The 17456-nt window shown below is 31.5% G+C and overlaps 1 protein-coding gene across 2 annotated transcripts; it reads right to left on the bottom strand.

Annotated features, from left to right (window-relative positions):
* Window positions 1–874: 874 nt before the first annotated feature.
* LOC140835710 (asparagine synthetase [glutamine-hydrolyzing]-like) lies at window positions 875–6108 on the bottom strand. 2 transcript variants are annotated; one of them, XM_073201115.1, is made up of 13 exons: window positions 5783–6108; window positions 4869–5007; window positions 3618–3713; window positions 3343–3484; window positions 3048–3238; window positions 2798–2959; window positions 2632–2712; window positions 2313–2534; window positions 2096–2230; window positions 1936–2016; window positions 1754–1840; window positions 1339–1446; window positions 875–1237 (listed from the first exon to the last, which is right to left on the bottom strand). In XM_073201115.1, the coding sequence occupies exons 1-13, from the start codon at window positions 5860–5862 to the stop codon at window positions 992–994; spliced, it is 1770 nt and encodes a 589-aa protein (XP_073057216.1). In that variant the 5' UTR covers window positions 5863–6108; the 3' UTR covers window positions 875–991. The 2 variants fall into 2 exon arrangements, with proteins under 2 accessions (XP_073057216.1, XP_073057219.1); XM_073201118.1 differs by lacking the exons at window positions 4869–5007; window positions 5783–6108 and adding an exon at window positions 3940–4082.
* Between the last annotated feature and the right edge of the window lie 11348 nt (window positions 6109–17456).

The raw sequence follows: 17456 nt of genomic DNA, 5'->3' as shown, positions 1-17456 counted from the left end.
GTTATGGTTCTGTAATAAACTGGCTTTTGGATAAATTATGTACTACATGGTTTGTTGTTTTGCGATTTTAATTGTTAAACAATGTCGATGACGCGTCTCGATTTTGGGGCATGATATAAAAAATTTAAAGTATATTTGATACAAAAAATAAACAATTGTTTAAAAAACCAATATTTTACAAAATAAATATTATATGATGAAAATTTATGATATCGATATACAATAAAAAAAAAAAAAAATTGAAGCACACAAAATATAAAATGTATCCAATATTTCTTAATCCTAGAATTTGCAAGGGCCCCGGCCGGTTCGGAGAAAGCTAGGTGAGCAGCATTTGCTACATGATCAACCAAGGAGTCCTACTTTGTTTATTTGCATCTTTGACAAGAGTCGAATATGCAACATTCCTTCCTTCAAAAAAAAAGAAAGGAAAAGGCAATTTTCCCTCAATTACAAGAAAATTTATGTATATCAATTGGATAGAAAATGATTTTTTTTTTAATTTTTCAGTTTTATATCAAATACTAATTTAATATGACTAAATAAAACGTTCGTTTTGAAATTAGTTATTCTACTAAAAGGAATTGAAATTTTAAAACTTTGCATTGGTAGGACCAAAATTTTAATGTATAGATATTTTTTTTTTTGACAGATATTTTTTAGCTTTGTCTAATTTTAGTTTTATTAGATCTTTTGAAGGTTAATTTACAAAAATGACAAATGCTAAAACAAGTGGTTTTGTATATTCATGTATGTGCGTATATTTATATATAGATTTTGAATTTTCATGTTATATTTAGAATGTATTTTGCAATGAAAACAAAATACGGACAGCCAGCAGTACAGAGGTTGGTGTATAAATTCATTTACTATTTAACACCAGCAGTACTTTTATTGAACTGAATATATAGTACAGACAGCCCAAATACAGCAGCAATTATAATAGATACTGCTGCTGTTAATATTTCTAACTTATACGAGCAGTTGCATGCTAGCCCCGAATGGTTAGCCCTGGTGTAGTCTCCATCACTCGTGCCACAGGCTCGGTGACTTTAGTCGTCAACTTTCCATTAGTGACAACAGTGGTTGCACGTTTCTCATAGGGCGAATTATGCACACCAATGGCAGCCCTGCCTGATGGGTCAAGGTTTTTCGACCAAGATTCATCCCATGCCACAGCCGTAGCAGTGCTGCACGCCACACTTGCACCACCTGGGACAGTGAGGCTGGCTGAGTTCTGCGTTGAAAAATAATGGTGATGTATAATGTTATCGCCCTTTTCAATGCCAAAAAGTTGGCACAAAATCTCTTCATTCGCGCATCTGAAACAAACCATACCTGTGGGAAGAGTCTGTCGAATATCATTCTGTAATAATAGGCCTCCTTCGTGATTGGAGTATTATGGGGAAATATATGCGCAGCATTGAGCATCATCTTATCATTGACCTGTTAAGAGAACGTACCGCTTCCAGTTTGTCAATTTGTATTGCAGAAATGCCCGATACAACAGGCTGAGGGGCAAAAAGAAGAAACTATCTCAAGTTTTCACACACAAAAAGCATGATTGGATGTAGGCAAAAGTTAAAATACTAATGTAGTAGTTCTTCGCATTTGTCGTAAATTTTAGCCAGAGGGTAGGCTGTTCTTGCCGCCTAATTATGTTTTACAAAAAAAAAAATTAGTCTTCGCAAAGATTGGGAATACAGAAAAGTCGAGATTCAGCCATTTTAGTGAAAGCTGATACAATACATACATGGTGTTCAGCATGAGCTTTGAGTCCATCAATCCAACTATAACCCACACCATCACTAAATTGTTCCTTCTGCCTGTACAGAATATGCTGCAAGAATCAAACAGAAAATTTTGTGAGACAACTTTTTCAAATTATGAATATTTAGCTACACGCAAGCACACGAGAGGATCAATTTTAAATACCTTTGGAAGATATGGCCGCTCTTCATCATCGAAGGCTTGCCTTAAAATCCACTTCTCAATACGTTTTTGCTCTGGTTTGATCTGAGACAGTGTGAAAATATGGAAATTAATTGGATAATATGAAAGTTTATAAATGAACAACTATGAAAAATGGCCTTACCATTTTCCACTCAGGGTCGATGCTCATTGCGACATTCACAAATTCCTTGTCTAAAAACGGAACTCGCGCCTCTAATCCCCAAGCAGAAGTTGCCTTATTTGCTCGCAAACAATCATATTGGTGAAGGGCCTTAATCTGAATTTATATAAAACTTAAATAAATTTGACATCATCAAAGTTCTTCAGTTTTTATACAGAGTAGATTCCACATTTCATACCTTACGGCAAGTTTCACGATGGAATTCATCCTCGTTAGGTGCCTTATGGAAGTATAAATAACCACCAAAAATCTCATCCGAGCCTTCACCTGATAAGACCATTTTTACTCCAAGTGATTTGATCTTACGTGACATAAGGAACATGGGAGTGCTTGCTCGAATTGTAGTTACATCATATGTCTCTATATGATAAATGACATCCTCGATTGCGTCGATACCATCCTGCAACATAGCATAAAAGATTAGTTGTCTCAAAAACAGGAATAAAATTCAGATGAAAATCAAATGAAAAATCCCATGTAGGCTCGAAAAAGTAAACCTGAACGGTGAAATGAAATTCATGGTGAACAGTACCCAAATAATCAGCAACTTCTCTTGCAGCTTTCAGATCAGGTGACCCCTGAACAAGAAAATATTAAAATCTTTTCGCATTGACGAAAATGAGTCTCGATAAACTCTAAATTTTCAGGATGATGGTGACTGACCTCAAGGCCAACACAGAAAGAATGAAGCTGTACTCCCCAATGTTTCGCAGCTTTCGTGCCCTCCAAGTGACGAGCAGTAACAGCAGCAACTAATGATGAATCAAGTCCTCCCGATAAAAGAACTCCAAATGGAACATCAGTCATTAGCCTTTTAATAACAGCCTGAATGATTTTCGCCGAAAAAATAATCATCTAAAACATCTTTTTAATTCACTAAATCAGCCTTGAATAAATCTGCAAAAATTCTCACTTTTTCAAAAGCACGCCTCAGGTCAAAAGGTTCATATGGAGTCGATGGAATGGCCTCCGAGAACCATGGAGGATTATACCATCTTCGAAGACCGCCCATCTTGCTCGAGTACAAGTGCCCTGGAGGGAAAACTTCAAAATGCTCACATTCATCGTTCAACCCTTTCAGCTCCGATGATATCCAAACCGAACCTATATCAATAAATTGAGTTTAAAATACCCCAACTCCATTGTTTATGGCATTACAAATTTCATTCACTATGAATAAAGGGTCATAGATTACTGAGAAACACTACCATCAAGTCCCCAGCCGATATACAAGGAAGTGATCCCAATAGCATCACGGGCAGCAAGAAAGCTGTTGTCACGAGTATCTAGCAACACAAATGAGAACATTCCATCCAGCATATCCAAGAAATTTTCTCCATGCTCTTCATACTGAATGTTTTTTTTTTAAAAAAAAAGATAACATTTCTTGGTTTAGTAAATTAAACAGGTTGACATCTAGAACTAACAAAAACAAATTTCTTGGTTTCCAGAGACTTTTTGTGTAACAAAATGAAATACTCACCAGATGCGCAATAACATCGCAGTCACTTCCAGTTCGGAACTTGTGATTAGGCAAGTTCTTGCGCAATTCCTCGTGGTTGTAGATTTCTCCATTTACCTGGATTCAGGAGAAACATATCAAGTCTGAATATAAGTTTTCAAATCCACACCTCCTTGATTTTTTTAATCAAACAAGGACAAATCTCAAGGACAAATCTGAATCACGACAACGTAAGGATATATTTTGGAATTTGTATTATTATTTATAACCGTATTCAAGATGTTTTGCACTTAAATTATCCAAGGAGGTGGCATGAAAGATTGTGAATATCAAGCGGATTTACGTGTTTTGTCGGTTGTTTATGTAATCGAGCATGAATGCATAACCTGTTACCAACAAAGAATAAATTAAATTTCGAAATTGAAAAATGAAGTGAACAAGAAAGCAAAAGACGGCAAAAAAAAAATTGAATGAAAAGTAGCGCGCAGCGCAGAAAACAGAAGCTCGCGCGCAAGAGCAAATCCGACGTGCTTTTTCTTGGACTTTGGCAACCATTAACGCACTTATAAAAATGTAAACCCTAGCCACGGAAAAAGAAAGCCACAGTCACGCACAAAAATCTAGAGAACGAGAAAGGGAGCAAGAACGAAGACGAAAAGCGCATCTACCGGGGACGGAGTCACAACTCTGATTCGATTCTTCTTCCCAGAACATGAATTTATTTTGTCGTTTTTAATTTACTAAATCTGGAGGATGACGTAATATTTATTTATGAATCGTTGATTTATATATACGAATTACTTCTTTGTTTATTTATATTTTTCGGATTTTATTGCTTTCAATTACTTGATCACTAATTAGATTGTCATATTTATTTGAGATATATCACTCGAGAAACTCGGGAGAGAGGATTTTGAATAGGATCGTAGGAAAATATATAGTTAATGTTTATAGAATTTTTGGATAGTGAACGAGTTAATATTATAAATATAAATTTCAACGATAATTTAATATACTGAAGACCAAACCAAATCGTACATCTTGATTCTTGTGTTGCATTATTTTAACTTTGGTAATTAATTCATAATTAAATTGTGGTAATTAATTCATAATACTTTTAACTTTTTGTGCTCTATCGAGTACTAAATCTTGACACATAGCAAATAATGCAACACAAAGAAAAAAAATTTGAGTCAATCTCCAAATTTCCCCCCCAAAAAAACGACCAAAACCACTGCAGTGTAATAATATTCCAAGATAAAAAAAACTTGCCGTGACTACAATCTTGCCATCTTCGTTGAATAGTGGTTGGTCGCCAGAAGCCGGATCCACAATCGCTAGCCTTTGGTGGGACAAATAGCAATCCCCATGCTGATAAAGTCCACTCCAATCAGGTCCCCTGTGCTTCAATCTATCCAACAATAAGATATCAGCTACTGTTCAATTTATGCAATCTGACACAAATTTGCACCAACAAGACAAACCAACAAATGTCAAATACTTCATTCCAGTTTAGATTTTTTTTTTTTGGGAAAATATTCCAGTCCAATTACAATTTCATCTCTTGTCCATAAATACATACACATACATACAAATGAACCCAAGATTTGGTGTCACGGGGGCGAGACTTTTCGAATAGATAGCTATTTGTACATACATAGAAAGATAGACAGACACAAACGACTCGTAAATTGATGACAAGTTCTTTATTATGAATTTAAAAGTCTTGTAAATCCGTAGAACCAAAAATGGAATATTGTAACTTTTGTCTTGGCGATTTTTATCCTATAGGTTCATCAAAATTGGATTTTAGTCGCGCATCTTTCGATTTTTAAGAATTTTAGTAGCTGATCTATCTCTGTTTAATGTTTTTATAGAACAATAGAAACAAGTTGGTGTTTTTAAGGAGATGACGAGAAATCCAGACCTGACTTTTCAACTTGAGAAGGAGTAACGTTTCATGCATGAAATAAATTTGGACTACGACAACAAGGTAGAATAAAATAATTCATCAGTCCACACAGTCCATCCAAACTAGTACCATTTTAACAAAAAAGATCCTCATTATTTTTTGCGAGAATCGAAACTTTTCACGTTCCCAGATCCATACGTCCATTACCCAGTTACGAAAAAGGATAATGCACACAAAAAATTCAGTAAACAAAGCAAAAATCACAGGGAATAACCTGCGTGAAAGCTCGAGGACCCGAACCCTCTTGGCTTGACAGTCATCGGAACAACCCAAAACTGCTAGTATTCCACACATCACTACTTACCGGCTTAAAAAATATAAATAAAATCAATATCTCCTTCCCCAAACAAACAAAAGTGCAGATTCCAAGAATGGAACAGTTGCAAAACGGAAAACAGAACCAAGATAAACTTAAAAGTCGTGATTTGAGGAGGGAAGCAAAAGACTGTGATCCTAAGATTCGAGAGACGTACGCATAAAAAATAAACAAATAGCTTTGAATCAGTCTCTGATATTGTTTTAGGTGATTAATGCACCGCTTGAAATTGCTTATTTATAGCCAAGAAAGAGGGGGCCAAAAAATGACCTCCCATGCGGCGACACTTCCTCGCCATATTTTTCCTTTTTATGCGGCGACACTTGAGTTTATTCTACTTTCTAACACCAATTAGTTTTTACGAAAACGAATAAAAATAATTTTCATATAATTTAGTAATTAAAACTGTGAAAAAAATTACGAATCAACTCGATCTATTATATATAAATCATGATTAAAATTCATATATGAAAAATTATCATTATTTTATACACATCGTGTATGTGTTGTTTTATGGTCTCCATAATGCATTTCAAGTCATTTATTAGTTATTATTTTTATTAGAGTGACATTGTTTCAAAAATTTAAAAAAATAGTCACAGTGACATAACGACATTGTCTAGGACATTATCACGTGTGGCACCCATCCACTGATGAATGGATGATATTTGTCATGTCCCAAGCTCGGGTATGTGGCTGCGTGATTGTACAATAAGTCTTTATAGCAACTATTTCATATTTGTCATCTCTTACGAAATGATTAACCCAAGTTTTTATATAAGTCAATTGTAAGCCTGTTATTAACTCATTTTAAATCTTTTAATTTTTAACATGTGAGACAATGATATCACAAGCACCCTCCTTAAGAATGCGACGTCCTCGTCGTAGCCTGACCACTCGATCCACCAGGACCGAGAATCTAGAGGTAGCTCCTACAGATTCAAGCGTAGCTCCAGTCATGTAGCACTTCGTCCCGCAGGTTCAAGAGGTGACTCTCATGCACGTAGAACTTCTGCCCCGCGTAGCACTTATTTCCCCGTGTTCCTTGCTAGTGACCAGTTCTGATACCATTATGTCACGCCCCGAGCCCGAGGCCGAGCCCGCGGCTGCGTGACTGCACAATATGACCCTATAACAACTACTATGTATCGCTTTACGAAAATGATTAGCCTAAGTTTTTATAAAAGTTCATTTTAAGCTCTTTTAAATATTCTGATTTTTAAGTGACAAAGGTATCACAAAATCCCTAAATCCAAACTCGTTCTAATTTTTTTTTAAAAAATATGCATTTATTTTTTGATTATATTATTACCGTCTTATTCGCCTTTCTATCTCAAAATTTTATACAGTCGAGTTTTATAGAGTGCCAAGACATTTTAGGCAACCTTTTATTTCATATTTAGAACTCCATTTTCACTCGGTTCTCCTTGTTATACATTAACTTGGCACAACATATGCTAACACGACAACATTAGATGTTGATACTTCGGAAAACCTTTAAAATTTTGATTGAGTTCTTACTATCTCAAAATAAATGGATCAAACGTGCATAATCATTGGATTTGTAATAGAGATAATACGGCCACGTTTTAAGATCTGACTCCTTGGCACAAGAAATATGCCGTAGCGTTCTTGCTCTTGTACCAATCAACCCTAAGAAATTGACAATTTTGAGTTTATCTTATCGTTCTTTTTTTAGATGCCGATCAAAAATTGGACAATCCACATCATTAATGGTTTTTACGAGATAATCTTTTGCCGGATTTAAGCACTAAGTTTAAAGTTTAAAATCTGTATCTATATATCTACATAATTATATTAAAACGCCAAAAATTCCCACAAAAGTACCTCTTCCTCGCATTATTTTGTTTTTTTAGAAAAAAAAATACAATAAAATAAATTCTGTTAAGATCACGGATTTGGGTCTAATTCTACCCAAAAACTAGCTTTTGAGGATTGTCGAAATACATATATACAACTTTCAATAACTTAATTCAACAGATGTGAAACATCTAACATACTCCAATCAAGTCCAAGAACATACGAAGCGTGGAGTTTACAAGAAACCAATAGGTGACACATACCGACATTTCAACACTTCAACACATAACGGGGAGTTTAGGCACTGATATCATATTAAGATCAAGAATTTGAACCTAATTTCACCCCAAAAGTTAACTCAATGGAAAAAAATTGTCTAACTCTATATTTACAAATAAAAAAAACTGTCTAACCCGACGTCGGACATCTAATAATCTCAAAAGCAAAATTTAATAAGATCAATGGCACACGAAAAATGTACCAATTTAATCGTTTTATATGTATATTAAAAAAATACCACTTCTTGTTATATAAAAAAATAGGCATATGATGTAAAGTCTTCATAGTTTTTAATATTATAATTTTCATGTTCTTTGTTGCTGTTTTTAATACATTTTTATAATCAAGTGTTTTTGTACGTAACAAGATACAAGAGTTTTTTTTTTTATCTGAAAATACGAACATGTTTTTTTTTTACTAATATCTTTATTGAATTGTCAAATTACACGACAATTCTATACATGTTTAAATTCATGCAAATTACTTTTAAAATCAGTATCACTTTCGAATCCGGCAAAAATTTCAAAGAGAGAGATGGATAGCCCAATTCCGATCTCGATTTGATTAAATTGCATGTGTAATGTCTTTTAATTAGAAATAGAGTGAATATAGAACCACGTTTACTATATTATTTCATAAAATAAAATAAAATAAAATAAAATATATTATTGCACTCTTTAAAGGAAATAAGGGCATGTTTTTTCATATTTACTCTAATTTGGAAAATATTTAGGAGAAAAAAATTGTCGAATATGATGTTTGCTCCATCATTTTTTTTTAGAAAAAAGACAAATATATTTTTTGCAGCTATCATCTCGTATCAATATATGTTGATGATTTTTTCCATATTTTATACAATTGTATAATGATTTTTTTTAAAAAAAATCAGATATATTTTAATGTGCAATAATAATTAATATTAATATATATTTGGAAATAATTAGTAAATAATGGGTATATATATGTTTGAATTTTGGGAAAATAAAATATTTTATTTTTAATTTCTATTTTTAAAAAAATGGATAGAACTTATAAAATAAAATTTATATATGTTTGTTAGTTTACTCTTTCATTATCAGACAAGTAACCGTGGAAGTTGGACAATGTTTGTTGCCTACACGATTTCTCTTCTTCACAACATCAATTTTTAAATCACAACCTTTTATCGTCATCTTTGCGTCAACTATCATTTTATTGTGTATTTTAAAAATAATAATTTTATTATGTATTTTTTTAAAAAAAAATAATTTTATTATGTATTATCCAAAATATAAAAAATAGATTTTTTATTACGAGTTTTTTATTATTATTTTTTGGGTTTTGGTCAAAGGGGCGGACCATCAGGCATTAGTCATTGGTTGTTGGAGTGGACCAGATATGCATGGCCGATCTTAACGATATTTGAGATTGAGTGTCTGAGTTTAACTTTTAAAAAGATGTCTCTGAATCATAATGTGTGTCATTTTTTTTTAGTTCCAGAAAAATTTTTCAAATTAAATCAATACGTCAAAGATAATATAAAAAACTAAAAGAATAAAAATATCAAGTATGTCCAAAATGATCACTAAAATACAATCCGCCTAACAGTTTTAGAACTAAAAATACTAATCAAGTCTGTATAATCAAGTTGTTCAGTAATTTCTTTCTCAATCGATAATATAGCCAATCCATTCAATCTTTCTCGTGATATGGTTGATCGGAGAAAAGTTTTGATGATCTTTATCTTTGAGAAACTTCGCTCTGCACTTACTACTGTGACCGAGACAGTCAACAAGATTTTATAAGCAATATGAGCATTTGAAAGCCGGATAAGCACAGCAAAAAGCGTAGATTATAGATACCACATAAAGCCCCGAAGAAAGTAAAAAACTACAAGAAAAAATTAGAAGACCGAACAAAGCAAATACAAGAAAATAAACTTACAGCTTCTCACGGGTCTTTCAATCAAACCTAGAGACGACGCAACGACTGGAGTCGATTAAGACTTGTCTGCAAATGAATATTGGAGAAGATTGGGAGAATAAATCGATAACAGGCTAAGTAAGTTTCATTTAATAAATACTTAGGTTTTGGGTTATCTAGTAAATAGTATTATATATAATAATTTTTTTAAAAATTTTTGGCCCTCAAAAAAAAGACGAGCCTGAGTCATTGGAGTCATTTACCACTTAATAAGCACGGCCATGCATACACGTGTTCCGTTCCCGTTAAACCGGCCCACCCGAAATATGTCAAAATAAAATATGGTCCCTTATGTTACCAATTGGCACCGATAAATGTTGAAATTTTTAATATCGGAGTCGGGTTTCAAAGGCTTCGTACACGAGACATCTTCCTTTAAATGAACTACGATTGTCACTTGGACCACAAACCCGTAACTAGATATGAAAGTTCGTATAAATCCATGAGATATTGTGTGACACAGATTTGGTGTATAGAAAATATAATACAAAATTTGCTATATATATATATATATATATATATATAGCACATAAAATGACTGAATTCCGATACATTGAACTAAAGAATCAGAGTTCGATGGTTAAAATCCCAAATTTACTAAAAAGAATTTGTTATTTGTTGTTTTTTTAAAAAAAAAAAACTTTTATGAGATCATTTTCAATGTTAATTTTATAAAATTAATATGTGATTCAACTAATGAAAACTATTATTTTTTATGTCAACAAATATAAATCGGATCAGTCACAAGGTTGTAAGAGAATCTCAGTTACGTAGAGTCAAATGCTACAGATATCAGAATTCTCCTGGACTCCTTAAGTAACACTTCACTTAGCCATATTCGACGATCGGCGAATGTAGTTGCACACTCGATCGCTTCTTTTGCTATTTCTTCCTCCTCTCATTTTGTGTGGGAGATTGAAGATTTTCCTATTTGGTTGATATGAAAAGACGGGTCGATCAAATTTTTATTTGTCGACGACAAATAAAAATCTGATCGACCCGTCTTTTTATATGTGAAATAAAAAAAGACCTATTTTTAAAAAAATACTTTTGACTTAATCTACTCGAATATTTGCTCAATGATAGTGATACCTCGTGGATGGGTCCACTACCCCTTGTTCATCTCTAACCCAAATGAAAGACAGACTAATGAAAGGCTCATGTATTCTCCTATAAATATCAGGTTCGAGTGTTTAATACATTCATTCAATATACTATCTTTCAGCAGCAACCTTAGATGCTTCCTTTTATATCTTCAGTCTCTGACTTGAGCGTCGGAGAGGCTATGTTAGGACACCCTCTCGGTCTTCTTCTAACTGTCTTATTCTTGATATCAGTCTCAGGACAAATTCAAAATCTATGTTTGGACTAGTGATACTTGTTGTAATCGAACATTAAATTTTTCATGAGTATCAGATAACTTTTATTTTTATTAAAAAAAAAAAGACAACACCAACTTGACCAATAATTGTTCCGCTTCCCGAAAATTTATGGATAAGCTCGGACCCTCGAACAATGTCTTACAAAATATCGGTCTAGCATGAATTTTTTCAGGGTAGATGGAATTCCAAAGAATATGCATTTTATTAGACACTTTTACGAATTTTTATTCACGAATTCACGGATCAATTTTATTCATATTTATAATAAAATATAACATTTTTTTGCATAAAAAATATGGTTGACTCAAATAAAATATATGTATCACAAAATTGACTTATATACAAAAACTGTGAGGATTAAACACAATTACTGATCGAGTGGGATTTGAAAAGGGCAAGGTTATAAATATCTATTTATTGTTATAGGAAACAGACTTAACCATTAGTCACTCTTATTCCCGTGGTAATTTATCGGAATAAAGTAAATCACAAATATGATATCTTATTGAATATACGACTTCGGTCTCACGAATATTTATCTGTGAGACGGGTCAACTCTACCGATATTCACAATAAAAAGTGATATTTTTTCATGGATGACCCAAATAAGAGATTCGTCTAACAAAATACTACCCGTGTGACCGTCTCATACAAGTTTTTACCTTAAATATATAGTCAAGTTTTTATAATTTGTAGGATTTTTTCCTTTTTTTACTAATATATCATATTAATTAAGTTTTGGAAAAAGTCAAATCATTTTGGCAAAAACTTGTGTGAGACGGTCTCACGGGTCGTATTTTGTGAGACGGATCTTTATTTGGATAATCCACAAAAAAGTATTACTTTTTATGCTAAGAGTATTACTTTTTATTGTGAATATAGGTAGGATTGACCCGTCTCATAGATTGGGATCCGTGAGACGGTCTCACATGAGATCTACTCAATCATTTTTAAGTGAACCAGGACAAAAATAAAAAGCTTGTTTTCAAAATCTGTTTTTCAAAAAAAAAAATGCTTAATGTGTAAAAAAATTCTTCTACGTTGGAAATAGTAATAAATATTAAAAGGGAACTGAAATTATTAAATCATGCACATGCACGTTTATCCCTCCCATAAAATATAGTATATAACCATCTATAATTTAGAAATATATCTACTTACTTTCTCAAGAAATTAACTTTAATATCTCAAATGTCACCTAAAATAATACCAAATACATTTAAATTAAATTTTAAAAATAAAGGTATGCAAATAAGCAAATTTTTCTATAGTATGCAAAATCTAACAATAAAAATAAGATTCAAATCATAAAATTTAGAATTTTAATGTGAAAAGTTCCTCGTCACACACGAACTTTATATTGGAAAAAAAAATTAACTTAAAATTACAAAATATTTGTTCTGTCACAAACATTCTTATGAGACTCTTTAACAGATCAATTTTGTGAGATGAACCTTTTATCTGACCCGACCGTGAAAAGATTTTATTTTTTATACAAAAACTATTACTTGGTCCAAATATGAATCAAATCGATCTGTCTTATAGATATAAATTCGTGAGACCGTATAATGGGATACTTACTCTTGATTTATATGATATTTGTACCCAGGATTATGTTTTTTTTCCCATTGATGATGCCAGAACTCATAACTTTTTATTTTTTGTTTGAATTGAGTAAATTCTCGGATTTCTATAATAATTTATAAATCATATTACTAAAATAAATTACACTTAAAAACTTCATGCGACAGGCTGGTCGGACCACATGCCTTTGTGTCCGTATCATAAATTTTAGGCACCCACCAATATTAATTGTAGTGGATAAGAGGACGCATATTCTTCTGAATCTCATTTCTGACTCTGTTCGTTCGGTCTCACCTATCAAGAATAGATTTAAAAAAAACGTCATCTCTTCGTTTGAAATTTGACAAAAACTTGCATGTCACGGTCTCACAGATTATATTTTGTGAGTCATATATCTTATTTGGGTCATCCATAAAAAAACATTACTTTTTATTATAAGAATGATCCGTAAAATATTTAGGCATCAACCAAATTATTTGGGTCATCTACGAAAAACTTACTATTGAAACTATTTTATTTTTTAATAAATGAAAACATTGATTATTGGATAAAAAACGTAAATTTTATTCCACCTCGCTTCAAATTTTATCCTGTAAAAATATTCTTAGGATATTCCCTATTACTTTTTATACAATAACTATTTTATTTAATCAAATGTCTATTTATAAATTTGCAGTTTTTCATTTTTTATTTTCAAACAAAATCCATTTATGATTTTCACAATCTATAAATTTATTCACTTATATAAAAGTATGCGTAAGTTTCTTGTGAGACGGTCTCACGAATCTTTATCTGTGAGACGTGTTAGTCCTACCGATATCCACAATAAAAGTAATACTCTTAGCATAAAAAGTAATATTTTTGCATGGATAACCCAAATAAGAGATTTATCTCACAAAATACGATCCGTGAGACCGTCTCACATAAGTTTTTACCTAAAAGTATAATACTTCCTAACAAAACTTGAAATGTGGGGGGAAAAAAACAAAACAAAACTTGAAATGTGATTTAATTTCATAATAATAATAATAATACTAATAATAATAATATCATTAAAATTCGGTGTTACAACTATTTGCATGATTTAAAATTGATCAAGATAATTAAATGTGGCACTATAAATGGGCGTCACTCCTCGGGTAAAGGATGGAATTGGGTACCATTTCGGAGCTGGCCTTCACGGTTGAACGTAGACATGATACAGTCCAAATTAAAGATTGTAACAATTTCCTTGTTCTTTTGAATTCCGACTTAAATTGGTCCAGATTAAATTGGGTGTTTGGTGCCGTCGTACGGACTAGCGTATATATTGCATTTTTTGAATCTAAACTTAAATTGGTCTACATTAATCTTAGCAAGCACAATATGTTGTTGTTGTTTTTTTTTTCCCGAATCTAGACTTGAATTGGTATATATTTACACCTATTTGGGTTTAAATCGCGTGCTTTGAATTTAGACTTTAAACGGGCTATATTAATTTCTCACGTGTTTTGGATTTTGAGTGTTCCTTAAAATCACAACTTTTGAACCTGGTCTCAAAATTGATGTCACGTTTGCAATGGTAAAAGATTAAATGGTTTAATAATTACTATTTTTTTGAGTTGTTTGATGTATTGATTATTTTTAAATTGTAGTTATATGTTTTTTTTTTCTATGCTTTTCTTTTATATCCTAGTTCATTTTTCAAATACTATACCATCAATTCAGCATTCAAGTACAAAGACAAAAGATACATAAACTTTTAAATTCAAACTTTGATTCTTTACGAGTTCCACCTTTATGAATGAGCTTCTTAGCTCATCCTTCTAATTAAACGAGTTTCTGTATAATATTATAACATTTCAATTTTGGTCTACCATATTTTTTTTAACAATTTTATTCATTTTTATATTTGGCGTTGACATGGCACTAATGCAGTGTTGATGTGACGATAATATGTATAGTTTGATATCAGCACTTCCGATGAAAAAGACTAACATTGCTAAAAAAGCAAAAAAAAAACAAATTGAAATTTGATTGTGTAAACGATCAAAATCACAAATTGATAAAAATAATTAATCAAAAATGCAGTTTTCCATTCAAAAACTGTACATACATGCTCGTGGGCAAAGGTAAAACAAAAAACAATAACTTTTGTGAAACAGACTCAATGATCATATTTTGTGAGACAGATTTCTTATTCGGGCCATCTATGAAAAAATATTACTTTTTATACTAGGAGTATTACTTTTTATTGTGGATATCGGTATGGTTCGTCTCACAGATAAAAATCCGTGAGACCGTCTCATAAAAGACCTACTGAGACCAAAATGGCATTGTTGAACTCTAACACTGTTTGGTTCATATTGGGTTTATCCATTCCAATTTCTCGAAGCTGAGTCAGCTTGCCTTCTCCGATCTTACCTATTTATCTCCAATGGATATTTGTACCACGAAATGACACCCAAAAAAAAAAAAAAACTAATAATAATAAAAATCGCACATTTTTATATTTAAAAAAGTAAAAATATATTCTGACGAATCACATCACTACACGTCAATCATATGTAGGATTAAAATTCGTAACAGTCAACCATTACGAATTTATTTAACATATAAAATTCACTTGCGACGTTAAACTATAATTTCCATTGTCATGGAATTCACATTTTTTTAATTCTACTTGGAAAATGACTGATCAAGCGTGGCTTTTGATGAATTAACACTTCTGGAAGGCAATATGTTATTATTACTGGGAAATGTTTTTAATAAAAGCAATAAGTTTTATTAAAAAAAATTGAAGATGGTATTACTATAATTGAAATAAATATAATTTATTGTTTTATGCGAATCAACATTATTATATCATTCTGAAAAATAATTAGAGTTTAAAACTAATTATGTTATTCTTATTTAATCTCACGAGTTCCACGACGATATATTTACATATCTTTGGTTCCGAGGTCCCTAACATTTAAGATAAAAACTTGTGTGAGACAGTCTCACAAGTCGTATTTTGTGAGACGGATATCTTATTTGTGTCATTCATGAAAATGTATTACTTTTTATGCTAAGAGTATTACTTTTTATTGTGAATATCAATAGGGTTGACCCGTTTCATAGATAAAGATTCGTGAAACCGTCTCACAAAAGACCTACTCAATATTTAATAATGTTATGATATAAAGTTTAAATGGATTTATGGTTAGTTTTAGGAGAGAGAGATTTTTTCAATCTACAGGACAAATATTTATATATATTTTTATAAAAGTGTTTTTTTCAAAAGATTTTAAAAATTATTTTAATAACAAATATATGTTTGGACGACTATTTTATAAAAAAATATTTTTTTAGTTAAAAATTATATTTAGAGAACATTTTTTGAAAAATATTTTACAATTTTTTTTTAAATCGAAACACGTATTTTAAGTTTTTATAATTTGTGAAATTATATCGGGTTCTAGCTCGAGCCATTTATTCAAATGAGGCCTAACTAGAGAAGTGGGCATTTTTTTCTGGCGTTCAACTCGATCATAGCCTATAGCCCATGTTTTTATTAGACTGGACCGAGATATCTGATTTCTCAATTCTTTTAAGGTGTGTTTGGTTGATTGGATTAAATAAGGATAGATTAATAGTCCAATATTTATCGTTAAAATTTTAAGTTGTTTTAATAATCATTTTGACCCGTTTTAAGATCCAATTTTATGGATAACTATTTGATTAATAAAATTGAATCTTAAACCGAGTCAAAATGATTATTAAAACATCTTAAAATTTTAACGATAAATATTGGACTATTAATCTATCCTTATTTAATCCACTCAATCAAACACACCCTTATAGAATAGATGCTTGAATATCAAATTTGGAACGGTGGAGTTTTCCATTAGAGCTCGGGGTTAACAATTCGCTCACAAAAGTTTTAGAAAATAGAGACTATTTTGGCAAAAACTTGTGTGAGACGGTCTCACGGGTCGTATTTTGTGAGACAGATCTTTATTTGGATAATCAATGAAAAAATATTACTTTTTATGCTAAGAGTATTACTTTTTATTGTGAATATGGGTAGGGTTGACCCGTCTCACAGATTGTGATCCGTGAGACGGTCTCACATGAGACCTACTCGACTATTTTTGGGTAGATGGCAAACACTCGTTTATTTAAAGAAAAATATAGAAAACTTGTTATAATGTTGGGTCAATTAATACAAAAGCTCATGTAAGAGAGTCTTACAGATCAATTTATGATACATATATTCTATTTAGGTCACTAATCGAAAATATTATTTTTTATACTAACAAGAATTTTTTTTTATTGTAAATAAGTATAATTCGTCTCACGAATAAAGAAATGTCACAAGAGAGATCATCTCTATCTTGTATCCCATATGTCATTCCTAGTATAATTTTTTTTTTTTTAAAAAAAGATTTTTGTATACTTTATAACTTCCATATAATAAACGTCAATTTTTTTAAATATATATACGTATTATTAATTTATAAATTTTAGTTATTAGAAACATTTTTTCACCTCACTTGCTATAAAAGGGGTTTTGATTGGTA

Source organism: Primulina eburnea, chromosome 1 (genome assembly GCF_022965805.1).
Source record: "Primulina eburnea isolate SZY01 chromosome 1, ASM2296580v1, whole genome shotgun sequence".
NCBI classification, from domain to species: Eukaryota; Viridiplantae; Streptophyta; class Magnoliopsida; order Lamiales; family Gesneriaceae; genus Primulina; species Primulina eburnea.
Note: the sequence above shows the minus strand (reverse complement) of the source record. Positions and strands in the feature narration are given on the sequence as shown.